Source organism: Ammospiza nelsoni, chromosome 3 (genome assembly GCF_027579445.1).
Source record: "Ammospiza nelsoni isolate bAmmNel1 chromosome 3, bAmmNel1.pri, whole genome shotgun sequence".
Classification (NCBI taxonomy): Eukaryota; Metazoa; Chordata; class Aves; order Passeriformes; family Passerellidae; genus Ammospiza; species Ammospiza nelsoni.
In genome coordinates, this window is record NC_080635.1 from 86,995,667 (window position 1) to 87,018,944 (window position 23,278).

Genomic DNA, 23,278 nt, shown 5'->3' on the forward strand with positions numbered 1-23,278 from the left:
TCTAAATGAGATTTTAATTTAAAATTAAATAATCCTGTGTTACTCAGTCTTCACATAATATTTTACTGTATTGTTTCTAATCAAAGTATTTTAATATCAGGGTCACATCATTCAAAAAAAAAAAAAAAGAATTTTTTCTATTATGAGCTCTGGGGAGGAAAACTTGCATTTTTTTATCTGTCTCTTCTTTCTCCATAAAAGTGGGATGAAATAATTTGCCAATCTTATCAGGACATGGAATAGTTTTTCAGCTAATATGCCCATCACCATCCACTGTTTAAAAAGGAACCATTAGTACTTCCATTTTTGTTTAGATGGTTTAGATCTGAAATTATCACTCTTCATTGTGGTGCTGCCTCAAGCTTGGCTAAACTAGCAAAATCCTTCTGTTTTCTTTTTATTCACATCAAATTGCCTTCCTCACTGATTGTCTTCTCCCCTGCTGGTCTGGGAGATTTGATAAACAGAAACAATATCTCATTCACCGCTACACATCATATTGAAACTTTCTGTGCTGTAACTACTTTTTAAAACATCAGAGATAACATAACAGCACAGTATGTTTTAAGTGCAGACCTCTGCAGAAAATCCTTTAAATCCAATCACTAGCCTACTGTGTAGGCATTTAAAAAGAGTAGCCGTCAATAAACATGTTATTTAAATTCAATTTAACATTCTTTTAGAGTCAAAGAAACAATCAATGTATTCTGTGTGCTAACTGAACAGAGGTACCAGGGGCCAAGGTATTTATTAACTCTAAGAACAGTTCATTGGCAGCTTTACTCTGAGCTGCTGGAGGTCACAGCACTGATCTCAGCAGAGAAAACATGCAACAAACTAATGGGTAGTTGGCCTAACAAACTTGCAGTGGAAATTCAGGAGGAGATTTTTTTGGAGAAGTATGTCTCCTTTGGTATATATTGCTGGAAAGAAAACAACCCAAACTACTAACAAATGGTTTTGTTGTCATGTAACATGTTTTAGCAACATGGTACATCCAGGAAAAAATAAAACAAACCTATATTCACACTTGATTTTTACATCGTAAAAATCTACTCCTCTCTTAAAATGTGATGAACTATTGCTGAGATAATTTGATATGCTGGAAAGTAAGAACACATTCAACTATGCTAATACCTACTGAATAATTTTTCATATACTTGGATGTTTGAAAGCATATGTCAAAAAACCCAGAATGTATTAAAACCCTCTATATCTTTTAGAAAATGGCAATAGTTATTATTAAAATTCCAATTTGTTTGAAATATCAGATAGAAAATGACAGTGCTTTAAAAGAGCTGTTTGGTAAATTGCCATCCTTCATCCTCACTGATCCTAATGGGAAAAGATGCCACTGCCCATGTCAGGTAAATTTACACCATGATTGATTTCCTTTCTGGTACTATTGCTAAACTAGGTACCAGTGTCAAAACTAGAATTTGGTCTGAGGTCCAGGGAATAACTATCTTTTTGTTTCCTAGACTGATCTGGTGGTCCCAATACTGATCTTTGTTAATTTTGATTTGACCAGATGAACTGAACTGTATTACTTCTACAAGTTTGAGATTTCATATTTATATGCAGACAGATATTAACAGCAAGATTTTCTCCATTAAACTTTTTCCTTCTCATGCAGTAACACAGACCTCAAAAAACCCCATAAATTAGAAAGGTCCAGTTCAAATTCCAGTTGGTTTGGATTTTTGTTTATGTGTTTGTTCGGTTGTGGAATTTTTTTTTTTTTTTGGTGCAGGATTGTTGGTTTGTTTTGAGTTTTGTTTTGTTTTGTTTTGTTTTGTTTTGTTTTGTTTTGTTTTGTTTTGTTTTGTTTTGTTGGGGTTTTTAATCAGTGAATAGGTGTAGTTTTTTCAGAACTACTGTGATTATTGCATGCAAACCTAGAATTCCCAGCAAAGGGGGAGGGAGGGGAAGAACTGAATGTAGCATTCCAGAAGTTAAAATATTTGTATGTTTTGTTTTAGTCTTCGAGTTGACTGCATTAGATAGATACTGTGTAAAACCAAGAAATTTAGCAACTCATAAATATCTCTAAGTTTCTAATCTGACTACACCGATACGAACTGTTTCATCATTGAAAAATATTTTCCTGAATCCAATGTCAAGAATTTTGTGAGTAAATTTAGCTAATGGTATAGATACTCTAGAATAATGCAACACACAAAGCAGAAGGATATTTTAGGAGCGTGCTGAATCCCCAGGGTTATAAAATCTATTTAGAAAGACAGTAAAGTAGTATTTTAAGCAATCTGAGCTCTCCTTTAATGTATTTAAACCATGCTCACATACTTAATTTAAAAGATCTAACTCTTTTTTTATGTTCTTTTAAATGTAGTAGAAAATTATACTATGGGTCACAGTGCTTCCTTAAGAGAGTTCTCTCACTGTTATGTTCCTGTCAGTTTGTGATGTGCTATGAATGAAGCCTTTATGCTTCTTCAGCACAGTAGGCTGTAAATTAATAGGTGCAAAGAAAGCAATAGTGTTCTGTGAATTAAGTGTCAATTTAGTGCCTCTGTACTTCTCACTTCATACAGGACTCACATGCTGGTGTTAACAGCTAAGTGGTCTCTGTGTCCTTACAGCTAACACAGGCAAGAGATTATGAGTTCAGTCACTACTATTAGCATGGAGTTTATTTACCCTCCTATTTCTTTTAAGGTCAAAATCCTTGCAAAACCTTCAACATACTTTTATACATACAGATACTAATATGTATTTTATATATATATTTAGCATGAAAAATATTACAAGAGATAAGTGATGCATTTCAGATATGTTTTCTTTAAATACAAGCCCAAGAACTTTTGCAAGATTTCTACGAGAGACATTATCATAAACTAAACATATTTATTGGGATTTGTCTTTGCAGCAGGACTCTAAACAATCTTATTTCTTCTTTAATCAGATTAATCTCAAGATAATATACATGTATAATAGATATATATAAGTATATATACACATTATATAATAGGAAGGAAAACTGTGGTCCTTATTCCTTCCAATACTTCATTTCTTCCAGTGCAATGCCAGCAACTCAGAGATCACATACAAATTTGGATGCTACATTTCAGCTTATTTTTTAAACCACTACTTGCACTCTTTTTTCTTCTCTTCACTAAGGCCATTTCTACAATTAAAAACTGCGGGTTCATCACTGCAAATAGCAGAGCTCATCTCCTTATATACTTACTTATACTTACTTATATACTACATTATTTAATATATACTTAAATAACAAAAAAACTGCACAGCAACCATACATGTTCCTCTGTATCAAAACATTTTTAAAAAAATGCCACTAGGAATGCTGAAAGCAACAGCAAGACAATGCCCAGGATGGTGGAAATAAATGTAACCCTGTCTTAAGATACCAATTTCCCTGCATCTTTGCTTTCTTAACCATAGTCAGGTTTCATCTTCTCTCCTACATAAATTTTAGGGAGGGTGAACTGTTCACTACCTGTCTAATCCATGCTATTTTTTTTTTGAATTTCCATAGACTCCAAAGATACTGAGCAGTGTTCACTGTATTTCCCCAAGCCTGCTAACAATTTACTTACAACTGTGGATAATTCATTTTTTCAAGTAGGCATTTGAATGCCTGAAGAAAATTCATTTTGGAACATGATGATTTTGATAAATACAGCCAAGTACAAGATATATCACCGATGATATCAGCTTTTTAATCCTTATTATAGGAAAACAGTAGGAGTGAAGAAGCTGTTTATCTGGACATGTTTAGGTTTGGCAACTGCTTTAAAAAAACCCAAAGAACTGGCAATAGACACAATTAAAACTTGCTATTTCCCACTCAGGGAATTTAAAAGACTCAGGAGAGCAATACTTTTAGAACTAGATTACACCAATTGCCTGTATGACATGTTTAGTATACATAGCTGATGTCCCATGCAAAACACTCTGCCAATTTTCTGTATAAATTCCCTAATATGTGAGTGGGGATACTCCTTTCTGAGACTGTGCTTAACAGCTCTGAGACCAGTGAGACATTCTCTCCAAGATCACAAAACTCCACAGGAACTCAAGTTCAGCACTGTGTTTGCAAACTTTTGATACACTGTTTTGATTATGACTAAAGCACATGGTTGACTTTAAAAAAAAAACATCTTGGGGTATATGCTTTTCAACCCTTTCTCGACCAGAAACCAGGATCAACTATGATTTGTCCATTCTCTTTTGGGATAGCTTTTAACAGATTTTAAGCTTGAACCATTTAACTCAGCAGGAAATGCTGAGGGAGAATGCTGAAAAAGGGCTCATTTGTGGTAGCAAAGGGAGCAGTGGGAGCACAGGTATTACCGACAAAAAAACAACTTGGAGAAAACCAGAGAGACAAGCATCAACTTGTCAACAAAGGCAGCAACTGACAGGACTCAGGAGATGAGGAAAAGATGCATTTCACTGAGCCTTTTAAAGGGACAAGGTGTTTGCCATATTATTTATTTTGGGCATTTTTCTGTCATTAATTCAGTTTTCAATATGCAAATCTCTTCTGATGTTACCTTCTGGAGTAATACTTTGAACGAATCATGTATGGAAGAAATCTCTTAGTATAATGTATTTCATTAACAGAAATTTCATTCTACTCAGCTAAATAAACATATTATGAATTGCAAGGTCTGGAATGTTCTGTCAGAATCACTATATTTTTTCAGTCTTAAAAAACTCTTCATACAGGCACATAATCTACATTAGCCACTCACCTTAAAATTTCTTTGTCCCTCCAATGTATCTTGGGGGTTTGGTACTGAATAGTGCTGTGTGGTAAATCAGTTTTAAATATTTTTGTGTTGCTACATATATTTAGTAGGTTGGTTTCAAGTGCTAGATAACTTTATTGCTAATTTTAACATGTCATAGATGATGTAATTTTACATGGTAACTGAAAACTTTGCAACATGAAAGTCAATTGAAAGAATTAGAAGGTAACTATACATCACTTGTTTTCCTGAAAAAAAAAAAAAAAAAGGTTCATGGCAGGTCAGACAGACAAGTTATTCAGTAGAGAAGCTTAAACCTATTGGTTTCCTAACCAAAACAGCTAATAGGGGAAAGCCAGTTAAAAGCAAGAGAAAAATAAGAGCTCCCAAAAACTAGCAGGTAGCAAGAGAACCCCTTACCAGTAACTCCAAGACAAGCATATAACTTTGCAGAGTTTCCTGGTGACACAAAAAGAAAAGAAATGATGGTCATGATGTCTCTAAAGAAGCTAAAATGTAAGCAATGATAAATAAATTAATAAAAATTGAATAGTTTCCTCAAATGAAAAAGCTGGACTCTCACTGTCTTCCCTTTGTTGCATGGCCATGGCATATCTTTTCTCACCTGATGGAGAAGGAAACAAAAAACAGTGTCTTATATTGGCACAGGTCCCAAGCCTTTTTCTGATGTGGTACTTTTTTATTGAAGGCGATCCACAAGTGATGCATCTTTTAACAGCAAACCAATAGATGGTGCTCTTCAGCTGTCTAATTATGTAATTCTGAGCTAAACACTCAGCTCAGATGTCTGGATCTACTGCCATAGGTGTCTATCAAAAAGGTGATCTAGACCACTCCATTACCTCACGCATCACTTTGCTATAGGCCTCTCACACGGAGGGTGGTAATTAAGATAACAACAGATCTATAAACAGGACAGAAAGCATGCAAATTGAAATCCTACTATTTTGAAATATATCTGAGTGTTTGGACTGGTGTATTTACTAAGAAACACAAAATAGTATCTAGTTGTTACAGGAGTTATTCATTAACACAGAAACAAGAAGTGAGTTTCAGATGACTCCAGGTACTTATGTCAAATTGTATGCCAAGATTATAGCAATTCATTAGTGCTGCTTCCAAATCACTCTCATATCCACATAAAGTTTTATGGCCTTTCACTATGATGTTGAAATGATTTATAAGGAAGTCAGAATAACCTTAAAGGTAATTTTAAATAGCATTAGGAAATTAATTTTGACTAAAAAGTATGAAGTGTAGTTCATTCTCCTACATTGGCAAATACTGACAAAAATATGAAGGATAATAATTTTGGGTTTAAATTGAAGCACAGTAAGAAAAAAAATCAGTATTATAAGGTCAAAGAGAAAAAAGAAATGAACAAAATTTGTTCAAAATTAGAATTCCTCATTAAAAAAAAAAATAAGAGCAGAATTATTCTTAGTGTCATAATCACCTTTCATGCACAGTATAACAGTCTAAGATAATTTGATGATTTTTAAAAAATCCTGGCCAAACCACACTTACATGAAAAAGCCTGAGCTGGACCTACCTATGCCCATGTGAATTGTCCAGCTTTACCTAACCTACACATGATAATAAAAAACCCCAGTCTTCCATCTCAATGGGGAGTCTTGGGAAAGATTAAGATATTTTCAATAGGATGCTTTCCCTAAGTAATAGATTTCTTTTTCAAAACTTTGTTCAGCTAAAGTCCAGATTTCTAAGATACTTGAGATACTTAATACTTTCTGTAGATCTACCTTAGATTCAATTTTAAGTACCATATAACTGACGCAGATGTATAAAGGAAGTTTATGTTTGGAAGTATTTTAAAAGTTATATTCATTGTTCAGCTTTTTTTTTTTTTTATATATTCTAATAATCATCAACACAGAAGCCCTTCATACTGAAAAAATCAACAATTTGGTGGACTTGGAGATGGGCTCCACACATAGCAGAGGCAGTCTTTCTGTTATGCCCTCAAAACTACTGTTTGTGCCATTGCAAGCAATAGATTATCAAGTCACACGAAACTTAATTTACGCCTAAAACTCATTATGTAATAGCAAACTAAGAAAATTATTAAAATCTAAAAAGATTTCTTTCACCTATAGTCTAACTGGTAGCCTTTCTACTTTTTTTACAGATTAAAAAGGGTTTTCTATGTCCTTCACATTCTTTTTGCATTCATGTTCCTCTTTTAAAGCCTGTTGACACTTCTATTGATTCAAAGCAGAATTAAAAATGTGGTCACCTATATTCATTCAAGATCCAGAGCTGTATAACTGCTTTCTAATTGAAAAAAACAACAAAACACACTCAAAACAAACCAAAAATCCCCAAACAAATGAACCTTGAATAGCTTTAGACGTTCTAACTGTATAATGTACATAAAAGAAATAATATCTTCTAACTCTTTTATAAACTAATTCCATTAGGATGTATCATATAAGTGATTTTAAAAATAAGAAAAGCTAAACAAATCTCTTCTTCCTTATTAATGCACTGGAAAAGAAGCCAATGATCAGCTATGTAAACCAGAAATTTACTGAACTTCTTATAGAAGGTTTAAAAACATGTGTGGCATAATACCTAAATTAAAATATTAGTATTATATAGGAGAAAGATGTAGAATCAATATAATTACTATAACCTATCTTATATAAATAATTTATAGATACATCAGATTACTGTCCTTTAGCATTTAGATTCCACTTGTCCTTGCATTTCTATTGCTTTACTTAAAAAAAAAATGCCCATATTTTTTTTTACTGCAATCATGCTGGAACTGCTTCTAACTTTGCTGATATGTTTGGAGAGGGTAATCCAGATATATTGCATCATACACTAAAAACACTAAAGAATAATCAGTCTGATATTACTTTCTTATTTCTTGCTCTCTTTCTCACTTTTACAGTGCTCATATATGTGCCTTTTTTCACTTATTCTACAGCAATTATTCCTTTAAGGGAAAAAAACAATCCTAATTACCAGACCGTGCTAATGGAATATGTGACTCCTAATACAGAATTAATGTGTAAAGCTGTTTACATGATGCCAGATACAATAAAAGGGAGCAATTTAAAAAAAGTCACATTTTTAGATGATAACACCCCTAGACCATTAGTTTTAAGTATGAAACAACTTCCCATTTAAACACACAGCTGATTTTAGCATATTACAGAATGCACTACATTTAGCATGGCTCTAATGTCACTATGGTAACTGTTCTGGCTTAAATATAGCTGAATGTGTAGCTCCATTCCAAGTTTTCCAATAATCCTTTAAACATTTCTTATGAAACTGCCCATAGCTTCTCCAGGCTTTCATCAGTGATCCCGTACTAATCCTGCACTGGAACCACTGGTACCACTACTGTTCATGGTGTCTTCGTGCCATGGAGACTTGGATGAAGAGCACCCTCAGCAAATTTGCTGATGACACCAAAATATGTGGTGTCATTGACACACCTGAGGAATACGATGCCATCCAGAGGTACCAGGACAAGCTTGAAAAGGAGAATGGATCCCTGGAAAACTCATGAGGGTTGAAAGTGCCAAGTGTAAGGTGCTGTACCTGGGTCTGAGCAACCCCTTGTGTTAATCCAGACTGAGAGCAGCCCTGCCAAGAAGGACTTGGGAGTGCTGGTGGATGAGAGGCTGGACATGAGCTCCCATGTATGGCCCTAAAAGCCAAATGTGTCCTGGGCTGCATCAAAAACACCACAGCCAGCAGGGCAAAGGAGGGGATTCTGCCCTCTGCTCTGGTGAGACCCCACCTGAGTGCTGCACCCAGCTCTGCGTCTCAGCACAGGGAAGACATGGACCTGTTCAACCAAGTAAAAATGAGGGCTACAAAAATGAATGAAAGCTTGAACGCTTATATAAGAAGAGGGTTGTGGCTGTTCAGATGGAAAGAGAAGGCTCTGTGGAGATCTCATTTCAGCCTTTCAGTACTTAAAAGAGGTTTATAAGAAAGAGAAGAACAGATTTCTTTTAGCACAACCTGATTTGACAGGACAAGGAGTAATGATTTTAAAGAGGGTAGATTTAGATTGCATATAAAGAAGAAATTTTTTGACAGTGAAGAACGGGAAAAGGTTGCCCTGAGAGGTGCTGGATGTCTACACCCAGAAACATTCAAGGTCAGGACTGAGCAACCTGATCCAGTTAAAGAAGTCCTTGATCACAGTAGAGGGGTATTACTAGATGGTCTTTTAAGTTTCCTTCCAACCCAAATTAAATTATGATTCTATGATCTTAGAAATACAAAATAAATCCATGTTTTAGTGATCAGGGCTAAATAATGATTTCCAGAACACCACAGAAAACAAGAAAAATGTTGAGATTAAATTCTAGGAGAAATAAAAATCTTATTATATCTCTGTTCCAAAGTAAAGCTGACCAATATTGCATCAGATCAATACAGAATGTTTCCAATGCCTTCTGCTCATATTCTACTTCATCTATTACCAGAAATCAAAAGCACAAGTATGTTGTAAAATGTCTAGTGGAGTCTCTTGAAATCAAATGGACATACTTTTATGTTTTGTAGCAAACTTGCATTAGTTCTTCCCCTTCGAGATTTCAGTTTCTGATCCTCAGAATCCCTAGGAAGAAAACTTTGCATTGATGACTGTTGTGCATGTCTGTGCATGAGAGGCAAGGGGGTATTCACACATTGTACTTCTGATATGAGCACTTAATTTGATACTAAGCTGCTTCACTGACTGCCATTACACTTTTGCTTACATTGAAATGTTGGAGAGTCATCCTGTGATGATGGTCTTAAAAAATTGAGTGCCAGACAGGGCTAAGGGATAAGGGGGTTTTGCCCTGGTATTTTAATAAGGATCATTATGGTGCACCATTTTGCCAAGGGGAAATGCGCTGTGATGATGCACACACACAATAGACTGCACATACAATTTATAGACTTCACAAATTAGCATATCTAACAAAGATTCCCCAATGGGAGGCTTGGATGAATGTCATGATATTCTTCCATTTGAGGAATTCCCCTCTGGAAGGCCAAATATTTAGTTTACAGGATATGCTCTGGAGAGGACCTTGGTTTCCCAAGATAGCGTGGGGTTTTCTGGCCTCCTACTACAAGGCCTTTAGGGTGTTTGATCTCCTGGCCTAACAAAATACTAGGTCTATGCTAAGTTATTGGACTTAAGGAAATACAAGTATGCATGCTAAGAATACTGAGGATACATACAAGTTATATAATAAAAATTATATAAATTTTTACATAATAAAAATTATATAAAACAAAAGGCAAAAATCATCTTGGAATCAGTGGCAAAGATTTGCATGTGTCTTTAAACCAAAGTTTTCACATAGTTGCCAAGTATAGTTACCACACATTTTTATTGATAGATTTTCAAAAGATCAGGTGCTAGCTATAACTTCACAATTATCAATATATTGCACTGTCTAACCAGTTATGACATCAAAATAATAGTAGGATTGCTTCCTATCTGTAGAAAGGCATTCTGATGATAATAATCATCAGTCATCTGAGAATATCTACATTTTTCTAGGCTAAATTTTATAGCAATAGTGCATATGTCAAGCACAAGACATTCTCAGAGAGAAAAGGATGAAAAACCTGCATATGTAGGCTGCAAAGAAATTATACCCACAGGCAGAATGATCATCTTTTACTTAGTACAGAGAACATAGATTTAGTATTACAATTACAAATCCCTAATTTTGCTAAGAAAAGGGTTTTAACATCAGCTAACATAAGATAGTAATGCTTGCATACACACAAACACATAGTGAGACTGAATTACAGCCTGTTTAGAATAAGATGCTATCTATTAGCTGTCTATGTATTTGTTTTACTCAGGCTCACTTGCTCACTACTTTCATTGCTGAAGTACAATACCATAATATGTCATTCAAGAAAGTGTTCTTATACCAAGTTCAAATATGTAACAAGAATTAAATGCTCACTGATAAGATACCATACAAATATAACTCTAGTAGATGGAGGAAAATAGGAGGAAGGACAAAGATGTGGAAAGAAACAGAAGGAAACTATTTTTTCAGTTCTAAAAGGTGAAAGGGACCAAAAAAGAAGCACGAGAACCAGTCATTGCTGACAGGTAGAAAATATCTTAAATATCCTCTGATATCTTTTCAGTTAGGTACCAAAGAAAAGAAAAACAGGAAGTGAGATCGTTAAAAGACCTCTGACTTACCATATCGATGGTGCTTCTGTTCCACTGATCTCTAGGAAGTCATATCCTTCCTCCAACTGGAAGTCAGTAAAGACCAAAGCAATAGTGTCTCCTGGTTCAGCCAATATGGTCCAGGTGCAATCAGCATTATTTTCATACTCAGAAGGGAAGTGTGGACTTGAAATAGTTCCACTTGTCCCACGCAGTGTCCCTCCACAAGCTCCTTCAGCTGACAAACAGAATATCAATTACTAATGAAGCTGCACTTCAAACAAGCGAAGCACCATCCTTGTTTCTGCTATAAACCCAGATCTTCTCTACTCACTGAGGACCCATAAATATGCACACACAGAAATAAAATGATGTCCAGGTGAATGGAATGTCTGGCCTTTGAGCAGCAGAGGTTTTTGGTTTGGGTTTTCTGACTTTTTTTTCTTGTTGGTGTCACTTCAGCACCAGGTCAAACAAGAATGAAGGTTAGCAGGGACACCTATTATGTGCTGATTTGGAGAACCTGGTTCTGTGAATGTGTGCACAGAAGAAACCTAAAAGAGAACTGGGCACAAAATCACAGAAACAGTTAGACTCTTTGTGATACAAATTTAAAAATATTGAACAAATATTTTCTTTCACTTATTTCTTATAACAAAAAAAAAAAAAAGCAAAAACCTGCAGATAAAAAAAAAATCTTCTATTTTTCACTGTGCTAAACTAGGAAGCATTAATAACATCATACTATCCTTTCCCTTTTCTTTCCCTTGCTTTTTTTTTTTGTTCTGAATCAGGATGTTTACAGATGACAAATGAATTCAGAAGATTGTTTTTGCCATCAGTCAATAATGTATATTTTTAATGATTATTAACAATTTTTTTTAAATGAAAAGCATAGGATTTTTCTCCTAAATCTTGAATGTTATTTAATATTTTGCCAAAGTATTTAGCAAATATCTTGTATTTTCCTTGCTAACCCCAAGAAAAAATATGTCATCTGTACAATTAATTGACATAAGAAATTAAAAATTCATCAGGTGGCTTTTGCTTTTTGATAATGTGGCAATGAAAGCCAAAGAAGCAGTAATTAAAAAAAATTCTGGATAGGAGAAGGATCAGGAGAGAAGCATTTCATTTTTATCTCTTTTATCATCTTTACTTACTGCTACTATCATTAGGTATTATTTGCATATATAAGTTTCTTTTTTCAAAAAAAAAATAACTATAATTCACAACGGAGATTCAAAAACACATAGCTTGCAAGGTGCATACCACAAGGTACTTATAGTCTAATTAGGATAATAATTGAATAGCTAATTAAGACAACAGAAAAGTGTAGGAGTGGAGCTGCTCTTCTCAATCATAATTGAAGGCCTGTCAGTGAAAGTGTGTTTTAAAGGAATATTTGAAGGAAAAAAGGATTCATTAATCAAAGGAAGAAGAACACTGGGTCTGGACATTAGAAAAAGGAGACTATTAAAAGGGACTAAATAGCCAATAAGTGACAGAAGTAAAAGGAAGAATTTCAAAAAAGGCAGAAACAGAATAATTTCTTTAATGTTTAAGTAATGTATAGAGCACCAATTTGACTAAAAAGAAGAGAGAAATCTCCTGAATGGCACGATCTTTATGCTTCTACATGCAAAAGTAAATTTTGATGTACACAAATGTAACGTAACCTTGGCTACTAAAGCTTTATTAATTTAATTTCTTGGAACACAAATTTTTCAGAGGAGGTCATGTTTTTTCAATAAATTTCATATCTTACTTTCTAGATCCTGATATTTATAAGTGTTTGGTCATTTTTAAAATGAAGAAATACAGGTAGAATAGATTGACTTTCCTAAAAGATTTCTTTTTTGTTGGTAAAATCAGGCCATTTCTGTGATTCCTTCCTCAATTTCTGGCTTTTTATACAGTGTATATTGAAAGGGCTATTGTGCCACTGTGGAATGAAAGGGGGAAAGGAAGTGAAAATTAAAGGACCATGGATAAAGCTGAGAATCCAAGTAAAATCCTGGTGCATAACACATTCAAAGACTAAAATAATTTGAAAACTACTGTAAATCCATAATAAATCAGAAAGGAGAATTGAGATTTGTTACTAAATAATATCTAAAATTTCTCTTTTTTTCCAGTCTTTTTGTGTCTCTGTGTGTGTGTATTTGTTTCGGGGGATTTTTGTTTTTGTTGCAGCTTTGCTTTCTTTATTTGTTTTTGTTTTGTTTATTTTTTTAATAACTTTCTAGCACTTCATTCCAGATCATCATCCAGGCCAGAAAAGAAAAAACAAATTAATTCTGTACATCCTGTATCTGCCCTTTAAAGTTTCAGTTTCTAACACACAACAGTTCCACCTGTATTCTTGAAAGCTAGAAGGCAGAATTTTCCCATTCAGGGTAATCAGCAAGATGAGCAAAATCCTGTCATCCATATCTCTTTGGTAATAGCTGTTGCTGTTAATTTTTTTTAATGACAGCATCCTCAATTATATCGTCTCTCACTGTTTATACTGAATGTAAGTTACGTGCTTAAAAGTGGTAAATACAATACTTCTCACTGTTCCTGATAGAGAGCCCTAGAATAATCTTTGAGCTCTTAAGTTCAGAATTTTACAGCTGAAATGTAGTTTATTATTACTGGCAACCACATGCAAAAATCTAATTTTATACACTGTGCATTACAAATGAGAGCCAAAGGAACTCAGACTACTACGGTTATCTGCCCAAAGGGATGCATAGCCTTTTAATCTATTCACAACACCATCCTGAAGAGATTTGCCAGAAGTCAAGCTAACACAGAAACAGAAAGAGAACATTGGTCAGCTAGGTGAGACCCCAGAAACCATCCTGAACCAGAGAGCATTTACTCTCTGGCAGATATGCTTTGGGTATTTCCTTCATCACAAGCAGCACACAGGCTAAGGCAACAAGGCTGTTGAATAGTAAAGCATAATGCATTGCTTAAGTGAGTGCAGGCAGGCAGGATGTGGCCTCACTGCTCAGAGGATGGGACACTGTCTGGTCTTACACAGCTGGTCCCAGAGTGAGCTGGCCTCCTTGGACTGTCATTTTTGGCCGTGGCCTTCTCTGTGTTATGCTTTTGAGAGAGTTACTGCTCAGGAATCTTAGTGCGTCACTGTGCTTGCAGTAATTTGATAGCAGATAGTGCCTGAGGCTTCATGAATTCAAACTCTATGTGATTTACAAATTGCATTTTGAATTGTGCAAGTAATTAATTCCAAACACTTATGGTTATTTTCAAGTTGTAAGCAACTGCACAAAGTGCTGTTTGTATCAGCATAAATGACTACTTGAAGTATAAAGCTACAAACATTTGGATCTCACAGTAGTCAGGAATTAAGTGCTCTGAATTTAGAGAATATGCATCTCATATAAAGTACACATGCAAAAACATATGGCTGGCACCACTTGACAAAAAATATGTATAATGTATAGATGTGTAGCTTAGATAAAACAGATAAACATATCCATCAAGTTTATGCATGCAAAAAATGCGAAGTACCACTGTGGAAGTCAATGAAAAATCTTTCATCTTTTCTTCAAGCTAGAAATAGTAATTTCAACAAAAATAATAATCTGGCAATTTTAGTAAGCTGTATTTTGCATAAATGAATCTTGCTACAAGTGAGATCCATGCCTTGATGGGCAAATAGCCAAGGATGTAGTAAACAACAAAACCAGTATCTTAAAAATCTTCCTTAGAATTGGTTTAGGTACCTTTTGAACATTAAATCATTTTTTACAGGACTTTTCTCTTGTCACCACACAATGCTTTCTAGAGGGCAACGTTCTGTATTCTATGTATCTTTTTTAATACACCACATTATAAAATGTTTAGGCAAATAAAATAACATTTATTGCATAATAAAATCAAAAAAAGCAAAAAACCTCAACACTAACCTAACCTATCAAAATTTATTATCTTTCAAAATTAACTTAAAATTTGAATTTGAATATTTGAATTGGCCTTTCCACTTGAAGTTTATATTGAAAGGTCCTCATGTGGAAAATCACATTACTACACTACTCTTTGAACATAAGCGATAAAAACATAGTGATGATTTAAAGAACATAAAATTCATAGTAATAAAGTTTTTCTTCTTATGTCATTAGTAGTCATTTCCTTATCTATCACTAGCAATAGCACAGGTGCAATTAAAACTTGAATGATATTTTATGAATCATCATCAAATGACATATTGTCAGTTCGAGTCACATTTTATAAGTCTTATCAATTAAAGAAAATTGCAGCCTTAGAGGATTCTAAATGAACCGTGGGCCTAAATTATTTAGCAAGTCTTATTAAAAGCTTCTCTGAGAAAATTCTTTCTTTATTGAGGCTGGAGAGCACATCCATGTAGGGAGATCTGGGGGTTTGGGTTGATGGAAAGCTGAACATAGGTCAGCAGTGCCCTGGCAGGTAGGAGGGCCAGCTGTGCCCTGCACAGTGTTGGGCATCACCAGCTGGGCAGGGGTGACTGTCCCCCTCTGCATAGCTCTGGAATGGCCCCACCTCACGTACTGTGTGCACTTCTGGATGTCTCAGTCTATCAAGGACATCAACCTATCAGTGTGTCCAGAGCAGGTCTTGAGGGCAAGACTTAGGAGGAGTGGCTGAGGTCCCTTGTCTTGTCCAGCCTGGAGAAGGCTGAGGGATGGCCTCATGACCCTCTGCAACTGCTCCAGGATGGCAGCAGAGGGGGAGATGCTGACCTCTGCCTGGTGACCATGGACAGGACACAAGGGAACAGAATGAAGCTGTGTCAGGGGAAGCTCAGACTGGACACTAGGAAAAGGCTCTTCACTGGGAGACCGGCCAGTCACTGGATCAGGTTCCCAAGGGAAATGGTCATGGCACAGGCTGGTTGGAGTTCAAGGAGCATCGCAATATTGCTCTTTCTTAGCCATGTGGTTTAATTTTGGGCATTCAGAGAGTTAGAGGTCAAGGATCCTTATGTCTCCCTTCCAACTTGAGACACTATATGATTCTACAATGTATTTAATTCTTTATTAAATTGTGTTTTTTGTAGTTTGTGAGAAAGTAGATAATTGTAATTCATTTAAAAAAATCTTCAGTACAGAGAACACATCTGTGAAATAAAGATGAATGACTACTTTCACAAACACATGCTCTGTATATTTTCAAAAAGGATAGTACGAGAAATTTGGTAATAGCTTTTTTAAAATGGGACTTTAAAATTACCATTTTAAAATGTCTTACTGACAAAACAATCGAAACAAGCATATTATATAAATGAAAAGTTTAAAAGAAAATTTTAATATGTTATTGCCAACTGTCAAGCTGCTAAACCACAGATTCAGAATGACCAAACACATCACAGTGTTACAATAGTGTAGCATTATGCATTCATCTGATAGCTCACTTATCTAATTTAATTCCAATAGGCAGACAGCTATTTAACCATCAAAATATACACCTCTAATTCCTTATCTTCCTTACTATTTTAGGTTTTTACAGACTTGATTTTGAATAGGTAAAAGCCAACATCTCTGCTTCTTTTCTGTGTGGAAAAAACGGAAACTTGCCAGAAGTTGCTTGGTGTTTTTCTATCATCACTTGAATCCAGATGCACTGCATCTCTCAGCTAAGTGCTCTAATCAGTTTGCCTCCCTTTCTCAATTTCTCCTCTTGCTGTTGATCAACTTCACATAAATGAAATACTCATTAGACCATGCATCTAAGATTAATTTTATTTCTATCTACATGGTTGTCAAAGGCACTTCAAAATAATTTGGATTGCTCTCTAAGTAGAATTTTGGGGAGGTTGGGTAAAATTTCAGAAATTATTATGCTTTGGTAAAACAGAATCTATTTTACATATATTAAATTATCATATTTCTTTCACAAATCTAATAACATGTACAAAATAGAAACACAAAAATTGTGTTGCAGTTTGTTTAGGGACCTGTGGGCAACCATTTCAGCTGCAGCATTACTTAGAACATTTTAGCTTTGAAATTCCAGTGAGCTTGATCTAAGCAGACCTCAGTGGGGTCATTCCACAGTTATGGGCCCTGAGAATACTGGATACAGATGGGTAATATTGCTCTGGTTTTTTTTATATTGTTAAAATTTTGCTTTATTTAGTAACTTTTAATTGTTTATCCCATCACATCAGTTTGTTATGTTGTAAAGACTTATTTCTTCTCCATTCACTCTGGACAGGATATCTGATCTATTAGTCAAAAAAGTTACGTACTTCAAATAATACAGAAATAGTGATGGATTATTTATTTGCTTTGCTGACAGAAATGTTATTTTCTGAATTGATAGTTTGTACTTGAGCAAACTTAAAATAAAAACCCCAACTCTAACACATTTTTTATGCAAAAACGTGGTTTTAAGAGAAGACAGTTAAATTAAGGAGTTCAAAAATTAATCAGCAGTAATCTCATACCCTCTCTCCCCCCCAAAAAAGATAAGTCTTCAGGATATCTTGTAAATATTATCTTCTTTTTCATGTAAGTATCCTAAACTGTTTTCAAATGATTATCCTTCACTTGATAATATGTTTTTGAAGCTGAAAATGATCCCTTAAAGTAACAGCCTACAACAAATGAACAGTAAAGTCCTAATTTTAAAGCAAAAAGAGAAAAAGCTGAATTCTGTGAGACCAAATTAATGATTGTTGAAAATTTCACTTTAAAAAAAATTAGTAAATTTAATTCAGTTATTCTCAGAACTCTATGGCCATTTATCAAATTCATTTTTTTATGACTCCCTGTGAGATTTGATTTTCATTTTAATAAGTGAATATTTCTCCCATCTTAACTTTGCTCATATTGCTTATGGTCAGGCTGAAGTTTTTCTTTCCATTCTTTGACTTGGCATCATTCTGGATACCTCTGCTATGTTTCCATTGTGCTGATCATCTCATTTTTTCACTTGTTCCCAGCTTCCAGGCTCCTTATTTCAAAGATCAAGCTTTGACCTGGCATCTTTTCATTTTTTATCAGGTCCCGTCATACCTACTGCCACATGCTAGAAACAGAACATCTAAATACAGATAGATGTATGTGTAAATATATATCTGTACATACACCCACACACACACAGATATACAAAACTACTTTGTATCTGTGTCCTTGAATCTCTTGGGTATGATCTCCTAATCCTGCACTACCATGTAAGAAATTACGCAGTGTCTGCTTTCTTATCTGCTTTTCCTGGAACACCCTCTGGCTTCTTATTTGACTAGTTACAATGAGGGCTTTTTCCAAATTTCATCTCAATGTAAATGCTGCACCAAATCAGATTATTCTGGAAGTGAACAAAATTGCTCAGACAGGAATCTACTATGTCTCTGTCAGAAATAGAGACTATAGGGTGGATATAAGGAAAATATTCTCATTTTATCATGTAATGTAACATCAGTAAGCAAAATTATTGGAAAGTGGGTTTTTTTTTATTTTCCTTTTAAATTTTTTATAATTGTAAACACGGATAAATATGGGATCTTTTTCTCTTCCTTAAACTTATAAAGCAATATTTGTCTAAACATCAGAGGCTGAAAAGAAATTATAACAGAATTGCTCGCTACCTCAGAAGGTATGGATAACAACAAAATAATCAATTTCTCTTTGCTATTTTTTTCAAAAACATCAGCTCTGCATCTCTATATTCAGTTTTATTTTACTCTAAGTGAATCACAGACAATTTTTCCTTTCATCCATTATGAAGGAATACCTTTTCCAATTTTAGACATACATAAGTATATGTGTTTGTGTGTGTGCATGTAAAAATATATATTTTGACCACAATATTTCTTCAAAAATAGCTCTTAAATCTGAAACCTGATTAATTTTTACTTGTTGCTTTTGGAATTTTCTGAAATAGGATCTTTTTTACTTTATTGTCTTCTTTATTTTCCCTCTAATAGATGGGTGTGTTTTTAATGATAATATATTACATGTTCTTTCCTTCACAGCTATTTTTATTGTGAGAAAAAGCTTACTGTTGTAATATCACTAATGCAATTTGTATTCCTAATGTTATCTTCATAAAAATCTTGACTCATGCAACTATAATAAACTAGGGATTCTCAAAATTACTGAGAATTGAGAACCTAATTATACAAAGTTCATTTAGAAGTAGTCACATATCATAAATCAGCTATTAGTGGAACTACTGAAGAGAATGAAATTAACTTTTAAAATGTTTCGGATTGTACTGCACAGTATTTCAACCTCAAGACAAAGAAGGCAAATGTTTTGGATGACACAATTATTGTAGCTGAGATTGAGACAACAAAGAACTTTTTAATTCTTAGGAAAAAGAACATATTACAAGAAATAGGTCGGCCATTGAATCTCTTGTAAGTATGCAAAAGTATAATTTGTAAGTGTATTTGTATATACCTAGACAGTGTTTTTGCAGAAACTCAAAGTAAACTTCCCAGCTTTCTTATAATAATTCAAAAGTCCACAGTTGCTCTTATTTACCTTATGAAAAAACAGGACTAGGTTTTAATAATTGGCTCATCTTTCAGGATTACCTCATCTTTTACATTTAAACTTTTCTCTGGGGATTGTTCCCTATTTGGGGGATCTATGATTTTTATTGAAAGAAAAAAAAAAAAGAGAAAAAAGAGGGGGAAAAAAAGCAAATGTCTTGACAGTAAAATTCTCTAAAATTTCTAAAAATTTCATCGACTCATTTGATTTCTGTTCAGAGTTCATTCAAAGCCATCAACGAGCCTTCAGCACAGTCCAGCTCCACCACTCTCCCTATGGCTATACTTAAAAGGAGAATTTCTGAAACTGAGCAGCAGCCAGAGGAATAAAATGGCAAAGAGAAGAGTCAATGCTGTCTATATCTTCCAGGAGACAGAAATCCACTAGGAATTATTCTAGCAAAACCAGCAGCTATACAGTTGGACAATGTATAAATTATGGGACACCACCTTCTTAATTTTTCTGGAATTACTATGTAACAAAACTGCAGAAAGTAGTATTTTTTTCAGTATCAGCAAAACTAGGGAAACATACCACAGAGAACAAAGCTGTTATGATTTCTTAGTAAGCCTCAGAGCTTTATTAACTCTGTTATGTTATCTTGAATGTGTGCCATGAAATTAGTTTATGATGACAAGAAAGAAGAATACCATCTGGAAACAGAACTGTAACAAAAGATGCTTTCATGGAAAAGATCAAGGTTCTTAGAGAAACAATAGGGGAACATGTCTTGCTTGAATTCATAGAGAATGCAAAGGGCTACCTCATGGCATATGCTCCAGACTGATAAAATGAAATAAAATAAGAAATGTCTAAAATCTCTCATCAAATCCACATTCCGAATGAATTCTAAAAATTCACTGAGGCAATGGCTTAGCTCACATAAGTCATTAACTGTTAAATAACTTCTCTGTTATGATCTTCATTTCTTCTCAGACTGTGCACAGAATTCTTTGGATTTCATGTAAGATCTGCAGGAGGTTTAGGATCCCACTTGATTTTTTTTTAAAAGGTTAAATTCATAGAATTAAAAATTATGGATGGAATTTCAGTCTTGTGAAAGATATTTGCATGCAGGCAAATAGTGCCAAAACAGACAGTATCTGCAGAAATATAAGAAGTATTGTGTAGACACTGATGATACCATGAACTTAGGTTTATTTTTCTGACACCTGCTTGCTACTTCTTACTAAAAGGACAAAAACAGGCCTGGCCAAAATACTTTGAGTTTTTTGATTAGTGACCCTTGAATTTTTTTGGAGGGCAGAAAAGAATAAAATATTTCCTTCCTGTGAGAAATTATGATACAAGAGCCCTCAGTCACAAGTAACCATTACAGGATAAAACAGCTTCCCTTTGTTGCTCATCCACATGGGTACCAATAACACTGCCAAGGGAGTGGCAGCAGCAGCAGGACAGGGTGTCCACAGAGCATGAGAACAGGCTGAAGAGCACAGGAGACGAGAGGGGTTCTCCTTAATACCAGGGCAAAAGTTCAGGTAGGAGCATCAGATTCCAGCAGAACAGAACTTTACTAAGGAGCTGGTGCTGGCCAAGAGGGCTTTGACCTCTTTGATCACAGGGTCCCCTTGAAGGATTGAGGACAGGAGGGGAGACACAGGATCTGCCTGGCTGAACAGGGCAAGAGTTCTGCTGACCTAGTGAAGAGAGTTTGTCGTGGGCAAAAGCCAAAACCTAAAGGCAAATGGGGGAACAGGGCTAAAGGCCCAGGGGAGAAGTCATGGGGACAAGACAATGAATGTTTCTCTCCCTCCCTCTCACAAAGAAACATGATGCCATTTGAAGTGCCTGTATGCAAAAATGAGCTCTGTGGGATGCACACTGCACAAACTGAAAGTGCATATACAGTCACAGAACTGTGGTGGGACAGTTCACCTGAATGGAGGGCTCCAATGGATACACACAGACTCTCAGGAAATGCGGGAAAGAAAGGAGAGGGTGCAGCTTACACAAAGTAGGATCTTGAATTAACAGAGCTCTCTCTGCTGCACTATAGGCTATTAGCTCTTGACCTCCTGTAGGCTAGAATGGGACGTCAAAGTCAAGAGAGAGGTCACTATTGTGAATATCTGCTACAGGTCTTCTGATTGAGCACTGATCAAAACTGTTAAAGTACTAGAAGTTTCCCAGACACAAGGTCTGGTTATCATCAGAGACTTTAACCATCCCAGCATCTCTGGGAATGGCAGCATAGCAGAAGGCAAGTAATGCAAATGCATTACAAGATACCTGATATCACATTTTTTTTAATGTAGGTGCTGGACAGGCCAACTTGATGTATGAGCAAAGAGCATTCAGATAAGTCACAGCAGCTGTGGTTACCAAAACCATTCACTGAATATCTTGAGGGAAGTGAAAAAGGCAATTTATGGAATCAACACCTTGATCAAACCAGCAGATTTCAACAGGATATCATGGGCTGATGTCTTGAAGGACAGACTTTTATGGCAGGATTTAACAAGCTGGAAGAATAACTGAAATCTCATGAAATTCCAAAACAGAAATGCAAAGACTTATACCGGGACCAGGATCATTCCATGCAGAAATTATTTGCTAGGTTGCAGCTCTGACAAAAGGGCTCAAAGTCCTGGTGAAACACAGGCTGAGTGCATGATGCACCTCTGCAGTGTTGGAAGCTTGCCTTGTATGGGGTTCATAACCAAGAGCACAGCCAGCAGCTAAAGAGAGAGAGCTCACCTGCTTGACACTTTGGAGGCCCATCTAGAATGCTTTGTCCAACCTAGGGTCCTTCAGCACAAAAGAGACATTGGCAGTCTAGAATAAGTCCAGAGAATGGCGGTAAAACTTCAAGATGCTGAAGAACACAGTGTGTGAGATAAGAGGATGAAGGAAAAGGATTTTTCAGACTGGACAAGTGGAGGATATGTGAAAACCTAACAGCACTGTTAAGTTTAGGAAAGAGCCAGAATGGAAATAAAATCATTTCATAGACCCACAACAGGAGAAGAGGAAGTAGACATAATCTGTAAAATTCTAATTTAAATTGTATGTGAGAATGAGGGCAGCTGGGAACCATAACAGGTTTCCAGAGAGACTTTAGAATCTTCATCCATGGAGATATTAAATTTTCAACTAGGCAAAGCCCTGAGCAATCTGACAGAACTTTGAAGTTATCCATGCTCTGAGCAGGAGTAGGACTCAAAGAGACTGGACCACCCTTCAAAATTTACATCACTGAAGCTTTGTTCCTGGCCAGATCCTGTCATGAAATTGATATAGCTATGCCCCACATAAACAGAAAGAAAAAAAGATGATATCTATCTCTTAATGCAAACTCTGGAGTGTCACTGCTTGAGTTATTACAATTTAAATGCTGTCAATTTTTAGAGAGTACATTAGTATGCTTTAAATTAGGGGAGGGGGGAAACACTTCAAAACAAATTTATTTAATCTGCTGTTTGTATTTAAAAGATATTTCATGTCTTTATTTTTTACCTCTGCAAAAAGGAACAGGAAAATCCCACGATGCACCATTCCCAGGACTCACAATACATGTCAACATGGCGTGGCCTTCCAGGATGTAACCAGAGATACAGCTATATCGGATTTTGTCTCCAATGTTGAATCTGGTTCCATGAAGTACTCCTTTAGGTATTTCTCCTGGATTGCCACATGTATGACTAGGTAATACTGCCAAAAGAAAGAATTAAATACACTACAGTTAAAATTTGCAGAATGAAATAATAATACTTGTCTAAAAATTATATTTAACTATTTGGCATCAGTTTTGCTTCCTTTTTTTTTTTAACATGATTCCTTATACAAACAAGGTGAAAATAGGTTATGGAATA

At 35.3% G+C, this 23,278-nt stretch overlaps 1 protein-coding gene across 1 annotated transcript in view; it reads right to left on the bottom strand.

Annotated features, from left to right (window-relative positions):
• The window catches only part of CSMD1 (CUB and Sushi multiple domains 1), a 1,067,119-nt gene that overhangs the window by 502,291 nt on the left and 541,550 nt on the right, over positions 1–23,278 (bottom strand). Inside the window, exons 4-5 of the mRNA XM_059468452.1 lie at positions 22,923–23,117; positions 10,978–11,185 (exon numbers count right to left, since the gene is read on the bottom strand). Coding sequence (XP_059324435.1) covers positions 10,978–11,185; positions 22,923–23,117 — 403 coding nt within the window. The remainder of the gene's footprint in view (positions 1–10,977; positions 11,186–22,922; positions 23,118–23,278) is intronic.